Source organism: Chrysochloris asiatica, unplaced genomic scaffold, assembly GCF_000296735.1.
Source record: "Chrysochloris asiatica unplaced genomic scaffold, ChrAsi1.0 scaffold00236, whole genome shotgun sequence".
Classification (NCBI taxonomy): Eukaryota; Metazoa; Chordata; class Mammalia; order Afrosoricida; family Chrysochloridae; genus Chrysochloris; species Chrysochloris asiatica.
This window is the reverse complement of record NW_006408754.1, coordinates 2,758,797-2,774,245: the sequence shown is the minus strand read 5'-3', so window position 1 is coordinate 2,774,245 and position 15,449 is coordinate 2,758,797. Positions and strand designations below refer to the sequence as shown.

The 15,449-nt window shown below is 36.4% G+C and overlaps 1 protein-coding gene across 1 annotated transcript in view; it reads left to right on the top strand.

Moving 5' to 3' along the window:
- Positions 1 to 15,449, top strand: part of DZIP3 (DAZ interacting zinc finger protein 3) — a 115,608-nt gene that overhangs the window by 21,702 nt on the left and 78,457 nt on the right. Inside the window, exons 7-10 of the mRNA XM_006873318.1 lie at positions 2,863 to 2,977; positions 11,330 to 11,449; positions 11,876 to 11,977; positions 14,392 to 14,484. Coding sequence (XP_006873380.1) covers positions 2,863 to 2,977; positions 11,330 to 11,449; positions 11,876 to 11,977; positions 14,392 to 14,484 — 430 coding nt within the window. The remainder of the gene's footprint in view (positions 1 to 2,862; positions 2,978 to 11,329; positions 11,450 to 11,875; positions 11,978 to 14,391; positions 14,485 to 15,449) is intronic.

The window sequence follows — 15,449 nt, the reverse complement described above, 5'->3', positions numbered from 1 at the left end:
ATGAATTAGTAGATCTTGTCTGTCAACTTCCAGTATGAAGCAGCAGTGGGAATGAGGATTTATAGATAATCAGGGATCTGTAAAGGCTTTATGAGGCTTTACAGATATCAGGCATCTGTGTTCTATTGATTTGGTCTTTTCTTCTTCATCTTTTACTATAGGCAATAATTTCTGAATGAACTTGAGAGTATTAAATATCAAACTTATTTTCAGGCTATGGCAATGAAAGCCTGAATAGCAAAGACATTGTTGTTGTTGTTAAGTACCATTGAGTTAGTTATGACTCATAGCGACCCTGTATAAGGTTTCCAAGTAGCAGCTGGTGGGTTTGAATTACATCCTTGTGGTTAGCAGTCCAGTGCTTATTTTAGAGCACCATACCAGGATGTCTTCAGAGTTTAACAGATCTGGGTTCAAATATATTTTCTACTAGCTACCTAATCTATGTCCTTAGGAAACTTAATGTTACCATATTGTATTATATGTATACACTTTTTTGTATTGTATTTTTGATATATAAAATGTAACTAAGAATACCAGGGTGTTTCAAAAAGTTCATGAAAAAATGGAATTAAAGAATTTTTTTTACAAACTTTGTGAAGCCCCCTTGTAGTGCTTACCTTATAAGGATGATATAGTGATTATCACAGTTCCCAAGACAGACAATAATAAATGAGTGATTGACTATTAAAAGTACTATGGACTGTCAGAAGAACAAACAAATCTGTCTTGGAGGAAGTACAGCCAGAATGTTTCTTAGAAGCCATGTTGTCAGGAGGGACCAGTCCTCATATTTGGTGAAGTAGAGGGTCTGTGAAAAAGAGGGAGACCCCCAAAGAGATTGATTGACACATCACAGTAGCAATGGGCTCCAACATAACAATTGTGAGGATAGTGCAGGACTGGACAATGTTTTGTTCTGTTGTTCATAGAGTTACTATGAGTTGGAACCAACTCAATGGCACCTAACAACAATAAAAAAGTGATAGTTGTAATTATTAATACTATGATCACTAACTTAGAATAGGCTTATAAAGTGTGAATGTGTTCATAAAGAATTGAAAGTGTCTAGATGTTGAGTTTGGGGAGTATTAATGATTACATAATTTAAGAAAGTGAAATTGGGCAAGGGTCTTTTATGGATAGGACCTATATGGAGATCTTTAATCAGTTGTAGCATCGATATTCATATTATTGGCTAAACATCATATTCCAGGCATTGTTCTAGGTGTTTGGCTTAAAAAATAGATTTCATACTCTGGTAACTTACAGTATAGGGAAGCATATAGACCTTAATTCAATAATCAATCATGTAAATAATCACTTATGAAATATGAAAAGGACTATGAAGGAAAATACTGAGAACAATCATAATCTCTAATGGAGCCACAGTCTGGTTCTAGGAATCAGAAGCTTTGCCAAGGAAATAATGTTTGATTGAGATCAGTTTATTTTTGTTAATCCTATGAAAACTGCTGGTCCCTAACAATAAGTCCCTAAAAATATCACCTATGAGGCAGGTCCCTGATTATTTGTAAGGTTTATCTCTCCCATTCTCTGACATGTACGGTTTTTCCTAGAGTATCCAGAGGACTTCGTATTTCCTGCTCAATAGGTCTGATTCACATGATGGGTCAGTGTCATGCCTTGTTAAATATCAAGCTGATAAAATCCCCTTCAATCTATATTGAGATAAAGTAGGAGAATTAACATAGCCTTCATCAAGTCAGGACTCACTGGACAGTGCATACAGTTAACTTGCTTGGCTGCTAATCAAGAGGTTAGAGGATCAGGTACATCCAGAGGCACTTTGTAAGAAAATCCTGTTGAACTATTTCTGAAAAATAAGCTATTGAAGACCCTATAGAGTACAGTTCTAATCTAATACACATAAGGTCACCATGAATCAGAATCAACTCTCAAAGTCAATTGGGTTTATAATAAGACAAAGAATATATAGTGCTGTCCCTCCTTGATGTGCCTTGAAAATAATGCATTTTCCAGATTATTGACACTAGAAATCTGTGCTCAGGAAAGGTAAGTTATATGGCAACATCTTTAGTTTTATCCCTGGCTTACTGAAGGCAGTCATTATTGAGCTTCTCAAGGACAGGGGTGGCCTCTTTCCCACTGTGTCCTTATTATATTCACAAATGGAGTATCCTCTGGACCTTTCAAGGGAGCATAGGAGTGTGGTGGGTTCTACAGTCTTATTTAATAAACCCATTCTAACATTCTCATCTCTATGAGCCTTTGGACCCCTTTAATAATCTAGAAAGAAATTTCCACCTCACTTACTGTTAGTCATTGATGTATTGAAGTTTCAAGAAGCATCTCAGCAGCTACTTAAGACTTAGTATCTCAGGTGTCCTTGCTACGAAAATTTCTAGGGAAATGCAAAACAGTTGTCATATATCAGTAAACATTTCCCTGTTCAGCCTTATATTTATCCATTGGTTTGTTGTTGTTTTTGTTAGGTGCCATCGAGTCGGTACCGACACATAGTGACCATATGCACAGAACGAAACACTGCCTGATCCTTGGCCAACCTCACTACTGTTGCCACGCTTGAGTCCATCGATGCTGCCACTTGGCCAATACATCTCATTGGGGGGTCTTTCTCTTTTTCTCTGACCCTCTTATCATATGGCTGAGCCCTGGTAGCACAGTGGTTAAGTGTTCAACTGTTAACTGAAAGGTCAATGGTTTGAGCCCACCAGCCACTTTGTGGGAGAAATATGTGGCAGCTCTGGGGTGCTATGAGTCAGAATTGACTTGATAGGAATGGATTTGGTTGGTGTCTAATTGATTAACTCATTCCAGTTCTATTCAAGCTAACCTTATTTTAAAAATTCCTTCTAGATATAATGGAGGACTGCTAGAGTTTCATAAAAGTTTACATGAAATAGAAGATTCAAATGATTATTGGTTTGACATAGATCCTACAGAAGATGATGATTTACCTACAACTTTTAAAGTAAGAAATTAAGAATAATATATTTTCAGGGTTTTTCATTTGGAATTAATCAGAGTCATCTTTTATAATGTTTATATCAACTTACATTCTATAGCAAGCAAATTCTTTTATGAGAAATTAGTTTTTCTTTAATAAGAAACAATCTTGATTGCATTATATAGTGCAAAATGTGTGATTCAACAAATAGAGAAGTCAGGTAGCTGTGTGCATTTCCAAATAACAAGAAGGTTAATAATAGTACTATCCCAGTACTAACAGAGCAAAATGTTAGTACTTAACATCTTTTTAATAACTATATTTATCATTATTCCTGTTGTTCACTTAAATTACCAAAGTAATAAATGCTTAGTTCAAGAAAATTAAAAAATCTAAAAATGTTCTAAGATTAAAAATAAATTCATCCATATTTCCATAAATGGAGAAACCATTTTTAACATGTTCATTTATGTCTTTCTAGAGAGGTATACTTTTTATTTTGATTAAAAGGCTTGGTGCTCTACACACTGATTTATAATTTGGAAATACATTGCATTGTGATTTTCTCAATATTTGTGTGCCCCCAAAATATGTTTTGTAAATTCCAAGTCCCTATACCATGAATGTAATTTCATTTAGAAATAGACCTTTGTTATATAGTGATAACATATCAGTGTAGGGTTTGTCTAAAACCAGTTATCTTTCGGATATAACAAGGGCAGATTAGGCAAGAAAAGGAAGCGCAAAGAGAGTGGACAGTACAGATGAAGATTACCAAGGAACCAAAGACTAGAAGCTGTAAAGGAGCAAAGACCTTCCCTCAGAGCCTACAGAGAAAGTCTTCCCCTAGAGCCAGTGCCCTGAGTGTGGACTTCTAGCTTCATAACTGTGAGACAATACATTTCTGTTTGCTAAAGCCACCTATGGAGATAATGCACTCGTTAGACCAAGCAAGCACATGAGCTCAAAAGGACAGCATTTGTCCAGGTATAAGCACAGAAGGCTGGAAAGGATAGGAAAGAAGGATGGACTGAAACGATAAAGCACATGGGAGTAGTGAGAAAGGTACTATGACATTGTTAAAAGGAGTGCATGTCTTCATGGCATTCTTGTTCACCTTATAGACCTGTCTACTGTTTGGCTGAACGTTGAGCCATGGGGTGAGTTCAGTTCCAGGTTTGAAGGCTGACTAGGGGCCATAGTATTAGGGGTTTCACCTGTTCCTATCAGACCAGTAAACACATTTTTGTTTTTGTTTCTATGATTTTGAGTTTTGTTCCACATTTTTTTCGACTCTGTCCAGGAGCTTCTACTATGATCTCTTTCAGAGCGGTCAGTAGTGGAGCTGGGCACCATCTAGTTCTTCAGGTGTCAGGATCATGGAGGTTGGGGCTTGCATGGTCTATTAGTCCACTGGACTAATTGTTTGTATGTGTTTGGTTTGCTTTACTCTCTTTACTCTGTACAGGTAGGGACCAAAAGTTGCACCTTAGATGATTTCGTACAAGACTACTAAAGTGGTGGTGTGCTGTGAGTTGGTTCTGATTCATAGTGACCCTGCATAGTGTTTTGAGGCTGTAACTCTTTATGTGAGCAGAAAGCCTCATCTTTCTCCGGAGGAATAGCTGGTAGTTTCGAACTGCTGAACTTGAGGTTAACAACTTGACTCGTAACCACTTTGCTACCAAAACTGTGAAACATTGTCTTTGTGGATTATGTTGTGTCAGTTGACCTTGATGTACATGAGTCTGTGGTACTAAACCCCTAGAGCTAGTCACTCAAGGTTTTTAGTTATGGCTAAGAAGTTTTCATAGCTTTGTCCCCTGTGTACTCTACAATAGTCACAAATATATTTACCCCACATATAAATACATATATAGAGATATCCATTGTCAAATCTCTGTATATGGCTCTGTAGGATAAGCACCGGACTATAAATCATAAGGTCAGTATTCCAGACTACCAGCCATTTTTTTCTGCAGGAGAAAGATGGGACTTTCTGTTCTCACAAAGAATTTATAGCTTCAGAAATCATATATGGGGATGCTATGAGTCGTAACTGACTAGATGGCTCTTAACAACAACAACAATCCCATTGTCTTTCCACATTTGTTCAGCTTGCATGTCTATTTATGTAGAGCAAACAGATTTTCAATTGAATATTTTAAATACACAATTTTTAAGTAAGCAGTCACATCATCTTAAACTATGATGATATTTTCACTTGTCTTATTATTGTGCTTATTCCTTATTATATATAATATATTTATTTAATTTTTTTGTTGGTAATATTTAAGATCTTCATCTCCTCTGATTTCAATATTAACTTCTTCATACTTATGATTTTGGCTTTTTATTCAAAACAGATTATCTTTATCATGTTGTTTTTTCAAAAAAGGCTACACAGTGGCTCTGTAGGATAAGCTCTGGACTGTGGACAACACAGTCTATAGTTTGAACACATCAGCCACTCTGAGGCTTTCTACTCCCATAAAGAATTATATCCTCAGAAACCCTACACAGAGTTGCTATGAGTCGGTTCCAACTTTATGGTACTTAACAACAACAGTAAATGGATGTTGAGTTTATTTTCAGGACGTTGAGTTTATTTTCAGAAAGTAAAGATTGGATGTTGTAATTTCTAGGATAATCACTAAAAATATAGTAAAAGAAAGCATACCTCCAAACTAAAGAAGGAGCAAAATAGAATAATTAGAAATAATGAACTCAAAACAAGGTAACAGAGAAAATGAAACATAGAATTGGCAGTATAATGTGAAAGCCAATTGTAAAAATTAGATTTAAATTCAAATATAACAATGTTATTTTTGTTAAGTGCTGTCAAGTCAATTATGACCCATAACGAACCTATATAGGGTTTCCAAGGAGCAGCTGGTAGGCTTGAACCACCGACCTTGCAGTTCAAACAATTTTACAGTCTGATGCACTAGCCAACAGCGCCACAACCAGGACTCTGAAATATAAAAATAGTAATGTTACAACTAACTATACTATATACCCTAAAAAAAGACAATATAAAGTTTTTTTATGGGTAAAATTAAAATAACAATCACACACATATATATTATTTACAAAAGACAGCTGAAATGTGAGGCTCCTATAAGGCTTAACATAAATGTTTGGAAAAAATGTCATTCAACCAGATACCTCGTGTAAGGTAAGTCAAAAAGTATTGTTACTAGGATCCCAGTTAATACATGTATGAACTTATTCCAAACAAAATGTATTTAAACATATTTCTGCATCAGGGTATGCTGCAGACAAGTTCTCTCAGTAATATACCTTTCTTAGTCTTGTTAGGGTGCCTACAAAAGGACATTGGCTTCTGAGGGAATCTGCTTCTTGTTGTTGTTAAGTGCCGTCAAGTTGGTTCTGACTCATAGTGACCCTGGGTATTGTTTCTGAGGAGCAGCTGGTGAGTTGAACCATCAACTTGCAGTTCAAACTGACCTTGCGGTTAGTGCTTATCCTATAGTGCCACACATTCAAGGGAATCTGCTGAGCCAGTTAAATTTAAGGCAGAGAGCTAGCTTAGAGGTTTTTTGTCACCATTTGGCAGGATTCCAAAAGGTTAATCTTAATAGATTCTCTTGAAGGACACAGACAATCAAGAGACTTACTTTGAAGAAATGTTAAGAACATTGAAAACAGCATTGTTGAGAAAAAGGACAGGAAACTTGTATCAATGAATTTTTTTCTGTCATGACAAAGCGCTTGCTTAATCTTTAATGGTGTTGGTGTTGGTAGGTGCTATTGAGTCAGTACTGACACATAGCAACCCTGTGCACAACAGAAGCAAATATTGCTGGCTCTGCTCTAACCTCACAATCATTGATACGTTGGTGCCCATCACTGCTGCCCCTGTGCCAATCCATCTTGTTGGGTGTCTTCCTGTTTTTCTCTGACCCTTCACTTTACCAAACATGATATCCTTCACCAGAGACTGGTCCCTCCTGATATGTCTGAAGCACAAGAGATGAAGTCTGCCCATTTTGGCTTCCAAGGAGCATTCTGGCTGTCCTTCTAATACAGATTGGTTTATTCTTTTGGTAGTCCATAGTACTTTTAGTATTCTCCTCTAACACCATAACTCAAATGCATCAATTCTTCTTCTGTCTTCCTTACTCACTGTACAACTTTTGTATGTATATGAGGTTACTGAAAATACCGTAATCCTCAAACAATCTTTGGTATGGATTGCATTTCAACATAAAGAAAACAAAAATCCTCAACACTGGACCAATAAGTAACATCCATATAAATGGAGAAAGGATTGAAGTTGTCAAAGACTTTATTTTGCTCAGATTGTCTATCAACACTTATGGAAGCAACAGTCAAGGAATTCTTTAGCTGTGGTGGTAGTGGTTATATGCCGTGGAATCGGTTCTGACTCATAGTGATCCTGCATAGGCTTTCCAAGGCTGTAAATCTTTATGACAGTAGAAAGCCTCACCTCTCTCCGGCAGAACCACTAGTAGTTTCAAACTGCTGACTCTGAGCCAGGGCTATTCTAGAATAATTTTGTTGGAGAACTGTTGTAGACCGTGTAATCTTGGTCAGAGGTTCGAGGCCCTATAGGCCCGAGTGTAACAAATGAGGCCACTGGCAGTCAATAGCAAATTGTTTTTCATCTTAGTGTTCAGTTACATGTATTTATTTAATACATGGGGCCCTTGATAATCCACAGATAAATGTGATATTTTCCTAAAAGCCCAGACCGTAAAAGTTGCAAGGTCAAGCCTTCCTCCAAAGGATTAACTAAAAACATCTTAGCTACTTCACAGTTCTTTGTTCTACAGGCAAAAAAGCCATCCTCCCAAGTGTTAGCTATTCAGCCAAGTTCCTGAAAACCTGGCTCAGGAAGCCAAAGCAGCAGGACTCCGCCCAAGCTTTTGTCCTTACCTCTCACCTTCCCCCAACTTAGCTCAGGGGCTATAGATCTGATAATTGAGCCTGAGAATCAAAGTTGCTGGCCTGGGATTCCAACCAGCGAAGTACGATGTAAAGTTACCTGAATGTCTGGAAAAGTACTGATGTTAGCTGTACCTTGCCTAAGTCCCTCCCAGCTTGGTGTGAAGCTCCTCCCCTAAATAAAACAGAGGCCTGGGCCTCCCCAGGTGTGCATTACAGGTGGGAGGGCATGCAGTAAAGATTGTAGTGCATTACAGGTTGGAGGGCATGCAGTAAAGATTGCAGTACATTACAAGATGGAGGGCATGGAGTAAAGATTGCAGGGCAGTGAGTTGCTGCCTGCAGAGGCCACGATGCCTGTAGTCCCAAGCCTGCCCACCAGTGATGCATCCACCCTGGCTTTGGGGTGCCTCGTTGTCCCCCTCTTTCTGTCTGTCTGTGTATATCTTTATTGCCGCCAGGTATCTCCTCCTCGTGAACCTAACCCCTATGTCGAGGCCAGTCCCCGACAGAGAACTTAACCCATTCTCTATACAGCCTTGAACTTACCCCTTCAGGCTACTTTTTGTTCCTGAAGGATTCAAATTGTGTTCTTTTTAAACTGTAAAAGAACATTTAAAAGGAACACAATTTGAATCCTTCAGATACTGCCGTTTTTTTATGGAATAAACTAAAAAGCACAGTGTTCTTCAGGAAGGATTAGAGAGATGGAAACACTGCCTTCAGAAATGTATAGACCTAGATGGAGGATATATCAAGAAATAATAGCTTCATATTTTCAAATTGAATTTGATGTGACGCTGTAGGATCAGCACTGGACTGTAAACCACAAGGTCGGTGGTTCAAACCAGTTGCTACTTGGAAACCTTGTATAAGGTCACTATGAGTTGGAATCGACTCCGTGGTACTTAACAACAACATGACTTTGTAGCAATTTTTTTTAACTTAACTTTATATTAAGCAAATTATATACTATTAGGCCTAAAGCAATTCTCAAAGTAAAGAGGGACATGTTATAAAAATAAAAAATTCAATTCATCAGTAAGTTGTAACTCAACATTTTAATAACATTTCAAAATATATGGGAAAGAATTGGGTCAAAGAAGAAAGAGATAAATCTCCAGTCACAGTGGAATATGTTTACATGACTCAGTTATCAGTATAATAAGAAGGCACTTTTCTTTTGGAATCTGTCAAAATGATCATATAGCTGTTTTCTTTGATTGAATAATATAATCATTATATATGTATTTTTTTAATTACTGAAGTTTTTACTTATGTAAAATAGTTTCTACTTGATATTGATGGGTTTACTCTTTTTTCACCTCCTTTAAAACTAGTTTCCTTTATTATCAAGACTTTCTTGGTGAATTATTTTTTAAAACTGGTGTTCAGCTCAAAAATAAATTTTTATTATAAGATTTTATGTAAAATAGTAGCTAGTCTGTACTCCCTTCCTGCAGTTCCTTCTTCTTTGAAGTAATTATCTCACTTCCTAGCCATTTTCTTTTGATATGCACCTTTTTTTTTTAATGTAGATTTTTTTTCAGTTTCTTCATTTTAAATAGTATCTTTTGACTTTCTAGTATCTCTGTACCTTAGGCCTGAAGATTATGTTCCATCTACATTTAATCATTATTTTAAAATAGGAAAATGCATTCCAAATTGTGACTTTGGACATTGGAGGCATTTTTTTTTTTTCTCTATTTCTTCCCAATATATCAATGAATGACATATTCTGCTACTTAGTAATACCACAGCCAACATGGTGTCCTGGGAGTCAGTCCCAGGAAAGAGTCTCCTAGAACCCAGTGATTTGTTAAATCTCTTTAATCAGAACAGGTCATTCTTGATAGGAATCTGCCAGGTATTATGATTATTATGGATTAGTATAGGAAAAAGAAAGTTTCAAACATAGATTTCTCTCATTCACATTTTTGTTCAGTTGTTATTTTATTGTTGTTGTTATGTGTCATCGAGTCTGTTCTGACCCATAGTGACCCTGAATGAGGTTTCTAAGGAGAGGCTGGCGAGCTTGAACCACTAACCTTGTAATTCTAACCAAGTTTGCAGTACAGCGCATTAACCCACAGTATCACATGGGTATATGATATTTCTAATTTAGGCCCTGCCTAAATTCTGGAGTCCTGGTGTGGCAATGTGGGTTAATGCGCCAGACTGCAAAGCTGTTTGAACTACAAGGTCAGTGGTTCAAGCTTACCAGGTCCTCCTTGGAAACCCTATACAAGGTCGCTATGGGTCAGAACTGACTCGACGGCTCTTCACAACAACACATTGAATAGATTGAAGTTGTCAAAGACTTTATTCTGTTTGATCAACCATCAACATTTATGGAAACAGTAGTCAAGAAATTGAACTACGTATTGCATTAGGCAAATCTTCTGCACAAGACCTCTTTAAAGTGTTGAAGAGTAAAGATGTCAGTATGAGGACTAAAGTGCACTTAACCAAAGCCATGGTATTTTCAATAACCTCATATGCATGTGAAAGCTGGACAGTGAGTAAGGAAGACTGTAGAAGAATTGATGTATTTGAGCTGTGGTGGTGGTGGAGAGTATTAAAAGTACCATGGACTGCCAAAAGAACAAACAAATCTGTGTTGGAAGAAGTGCAACCAGAGTGCTCCTTAGAATCCAGGATGGCCAGACTTGTCTCTCCTACTTGTGACATGTTATTAGGAGGGACCAGTCCCTGGAGAAGGATATAATATTTGGTAAAGTGGAGGGTCAAAGAAAAAAAGAAAGACCCCAACAAAATGGATTAGTACAGCGGCAGCAGCAATGGACTCAGGTTAGCAATGATTGTGAGGTTGGCACGGGTCCAGGCAGTGTTTTGTTCTGTTGTGCACAGGGTCACTATGAGTCAGTGCCGAGTTGATGGCACCTAACAACAACAACATACATTGTTCGGAGTCTTCGTGTGGCACTATAGGATAAACACACTGAACTGTTCACCACAAGGTTGGCAATTCAAATCCACCAGCTGTTCCTTGGAAACCCTATACAGTGTTGCTATGAGTCAGAAACAACTAGATGACACTTCACAACAACATTAATTTTTTGTGAGTGTGGTAGCTCTGCAGGATAAGTACTGCACTGTGAACCACAGAATCAGCAGTTCAAGCCTGCTAATCCTACCTCAGGAAAAAGATGAGGCTTTATGTTTCCAAAAAGATTTACAGCCTCAAAATCCCGTATAGGTTCACTGAATCTAAACCAACTCAGTGACACTTAACAACAATATATGTTGTTTATGTTGAATGAAGGAAATCTGTTCTATTACTATTTAAACAATATATACTTGTAAAATTTATCCTTATAAATGGAATATGACATGAACATATTATCTAAGATAAAATATTGGGAATGTTGTAGTCTTAATTTATGTTGATTCATAAAGATTTTCTCCATTTTTCAAATTTAGGATCTTCTCAGTAATTTTATCAAGACATCTGAAAGTAATATAATGAGGCAAACTATTTGCAGTTACCTAGATTGTGAGCGATCTTGTGAAGCTGACATTTTACAGAACACCAGTTATAAGGTACTGTAGTTAACAATTAGCTGAGTATTTAAATATAATTATAAAAGTAAACCGATAAATGTTACCATATTGTCATGCACTCAACTGCTGCTTAGACAGAGTATTTAGTATAATTTTAGTGGTAATACAGGTGAAGAGGAGAAGATTAAGGATACAGACTTTTTGATATAAGTATATGCGAAATATTACATCGACTCACTCAAATTATTGCCTATTTTTGTTGTTGCTGTTGTTGTTTTGGGAGGACTACATTTTCTGACTATCATAATGTAAAAAATAACTTTCACATTTTTTGGTTGTGGATAAATTATTGATGCTATGTTTCACTCATTGAGAGTTGGAATTTTTAAAAGTGACTTACGGTAATATTTTTTGTAGCTACATGAACTATATCCATCTCAACAGTTTACTTTTATTCTTTTCCAGGGATTTGTTCAGTTAATGTGCAGTAAAAGCTGCTGTATTTATTTCCATAAAATTTGTTGGAAAAGGTTCAAAAACTTAAAATATCCTGGTGAAAATGATCAGGTATTAGCTTTGCTTTTCCTTTTTATAATTTTACTACTGCATTTCTTCCTCTTTCACCCTTTTTCTCTTGCCTTTTCATTTCTTCTTATTTGCATGTTCCATCTTTCCCCTTTAAAAATTTGGTTCCTTTTTTCCCTTCCTTTTCTCAATTCTGCTCTTCTTTCCACTTTCCCATTCATTATCACCATTTATTAAACAACTCTGTGTATGGGATACTCAGCTACTTCGTTTTTGCTCAGTGATTTCCATAGATTCGTTTTCTTCTGGAAGTTTATTTCTAAGAATGGCAATATCGATGTGGATAGTAGCATGTTATTGTTAAATGCCATTGAGTCGGTTCTGATCCATAGCGACCCTGTATAGGGATTCCAAGGAGTGGCTGATGAGCTTGAGCCACTGACCTTGCAGTTCAAACAGCTTTGCAGTCTGGCACATTAACCCACAGCGCCACACCAGGACTCCAGCTAGTAGCATAAAGGAGATAAAATGAAAGAATGTTGTTTTTGTTGTTAAGTGCCATCGAGTTGGTTCCAACTCATAGAGACCTTGTATACGGTTTCCAGGGAGCAGCTGGTGGGACTGCTGACCATGCAGTTAGCAGTCCAGTGCCTATATTACAGCATCACAGCACCACACCAGAACTCCAGACAAAGAATATTGTTGCTGAGTTCTGTCAAGAGTCAGTTCTCACTCATATGGCCCTCTGTATATAGAGTTTCTGAGGAATGGCTGGTGGGTCTGAACTGCCAACCTTTTGGTAAGCAGTCCAGTAGTTATCCTACAATGCTATACTAGGACTCCAAATCAAAGAATGTTGTTGTTGTTAAGTGCCGTTGAGTCGATTCCAACCCATAGCGACCCCTGTATAGGGTTTCCAAGGAGTAGCTGGTGAGCTTGAACCACTGACCTTGCAGTTCAAATGAATTTGCAGTCTGACGCATTAGCCCACAGCACCACACCAGGGCTCCAAATCAAAGAACAGATTTGCTTAATTAATACATAGAAAGGCTAATAATATAATTTTAAGAACAAAATTTTTTAGAAGTATAGAACAATGATAAGATTTATAGTACTCAAAAAAATATATGGAATTATTTATACTTACCCAATGTCTTATAATGTGGTGCTGTGGATCAGTACTGGGCTGTGAATGACAAGGTCGGCAGTTCAAACCTACCAGCTGCTCCTTGGAAATCCTATACAGGGTCGCTATGAGTTGAAACCGACTTGATGGCACTTAATAACAACAACAAAGTCTTATAACTAAATGTAATTCTTTGCCAAAAGTAAAATGGAATCCAATGCCCAATTTTATGTTACTCTTTAGTGAGGTAGTGACATTAAATTGGGTCTATAATGTTTGGTTTTATAGTGTTACATTGTGCAAACCCTTATAAAGCAATTGTGATGTAGTAGAAACATCACTGCATTGGGAATTGGGACCTCTGAGTTCAAGTCCAATTTGAGACATTTATTGCCTTACTGCCTTTAAAAAAATGTTTTTTTCTTACAGTAGGCTAGTAATTTAATCTCTCTGGGGCTCATTTTTCAGAGCAATAAATTGAAGATAACAATACATATTTCATAGGGTTGTTGTGAGGATTAACAGATGAAATATGTGAACTCACATTATAAGCTATAAAATTTATTGTATAAGGCATTGCTGTAGCATAGTGGTTAAAGATTGGACTGTGAACCTTAAGGTTAGCAGTTCGAAACTACCAGCTGTTCTGTGGGAGAAAGATGAGACTTTCTGCTCCCATAAAGATTTACAGCCTCAGAAACCCTGTATAGGGTCGCTATGAGTCGGAACCGACTCCACAGCACATAACCACCACCACCATTCACTTTTTCAAGCAGTCTGTAGGTACTCTTCAGTAAATTTTTCTTTTTTTCTTTTTTTTTTAACTGTACGGACATGATTTTTTCTTATTGCTCAATTTCAGAAAGAGAAGTAAAAGAAAAGTGACTAATTTAACCAGAGGAAATACCAAAGTCACAAAGTCACATAAAGAGACTCAACATTTTCATTTTTGCTTTTGTATCTGATAGAAATTTAGTACTCCTTATTATGCTTACTTAATTATTATATTTTATTCAAAGTCATTTTTCCTAGGGCAGTGGAGATACTTTTGGCTGCAGTATAGCTACTTGAAGATTTTGAAGTAGAAATGATGAGGGAGAAAAGTACAGCCATGTGTTTTATATAAAACATGTACTGATACATGAAATGGACCATCTTTGAGTAGCTCTCAAAATGTTTATTCATCTATTTCAGTTTTTCATCTACTAACATATGCTTTTAACTGTTTATTTGCTGAAGTATAATAACATTTAAAAATCAGTGATTTGTCTGTATTGTTATATACATATATATATTTGTTGTTGTTTTTTTGTTTTACTTATAATCTCAGAGTTTTAGTGGAAAAATTTGCTTGAAGGAAGAATGTGCAGGTGACATTGTAAGGATGCTAGAATGTGATATACCTGGAATTGTTAAGATTTTGGTGAGTATCTTTTTATATTTCTTGCTTTCTTTCTTTCACTCTAATGGTATTTTTGACTTAAAACAAATTTGCATGTCATAATATAGGATGCTAGCATTATTCTCTCTGATGTTGCTTAAGCTCTCTGAGTTTTCTATTGCTTTGGTTTGGTTTATCCAAAGTAGTTTTTAAATGATCTTTAAACATAATAAAAATTGTAAAATAAACACAGAGAGAGACAGAGAAGAAGAGAAACAGAGATAAAGCAAGCCCCACCTGTACCAATGAACAGAGTTTGTCATGAATCCATGATGATACCTAATCCAGTTCTGAGCTACCTAAGGTTCGAAATAATTTTAGATTTTCTCAAATTCCTTTATTCTTTAAACATCAGCCTATGAGAATAGCGAATCTTCAAATAAAACACACTAGATTGAATTTTAAATGAGGTATCTATACACTATGAAATATAGTTGCTTACTTTAAATGTACTCAGGTAGTATTCATTATAATTTTTGACAAACTTATTTATTGAGTCATCTGTCTATAAATAAATTGACCAAAAATAGAAATATAAATGTATCTTTTTAATTTCTTTATCTTTGTTGTTGTTGTTAAGTACCGTCGAGTTGATTCTGACCCACAGCAACCCTGTATAGGGTTTCCAAGGAACAGCTGGTGAGCTTGAACTGTCAACCTTGCAATTAAATGACTTTGCAGTCTGGCGCATTAACCCACAGCACCACACCAGGACTCCTTTATCTTTAGATACATAATATTTACATTTCAAATATGGCATTTAAATTTTATTACTTATCTTCTACATAAATAACTTTCATAAGCATATAATTTGCAGAGCATGCATAGGAAACTGAAGAATGAGGGCTTTGCACAGTATGCAAAAACATATAACTCAAGAATTATTTGTGTAAAAAATGTTAGCTAGAACTGCATTCCACCACTTGTCTGTCAGTTTGTCATACTGT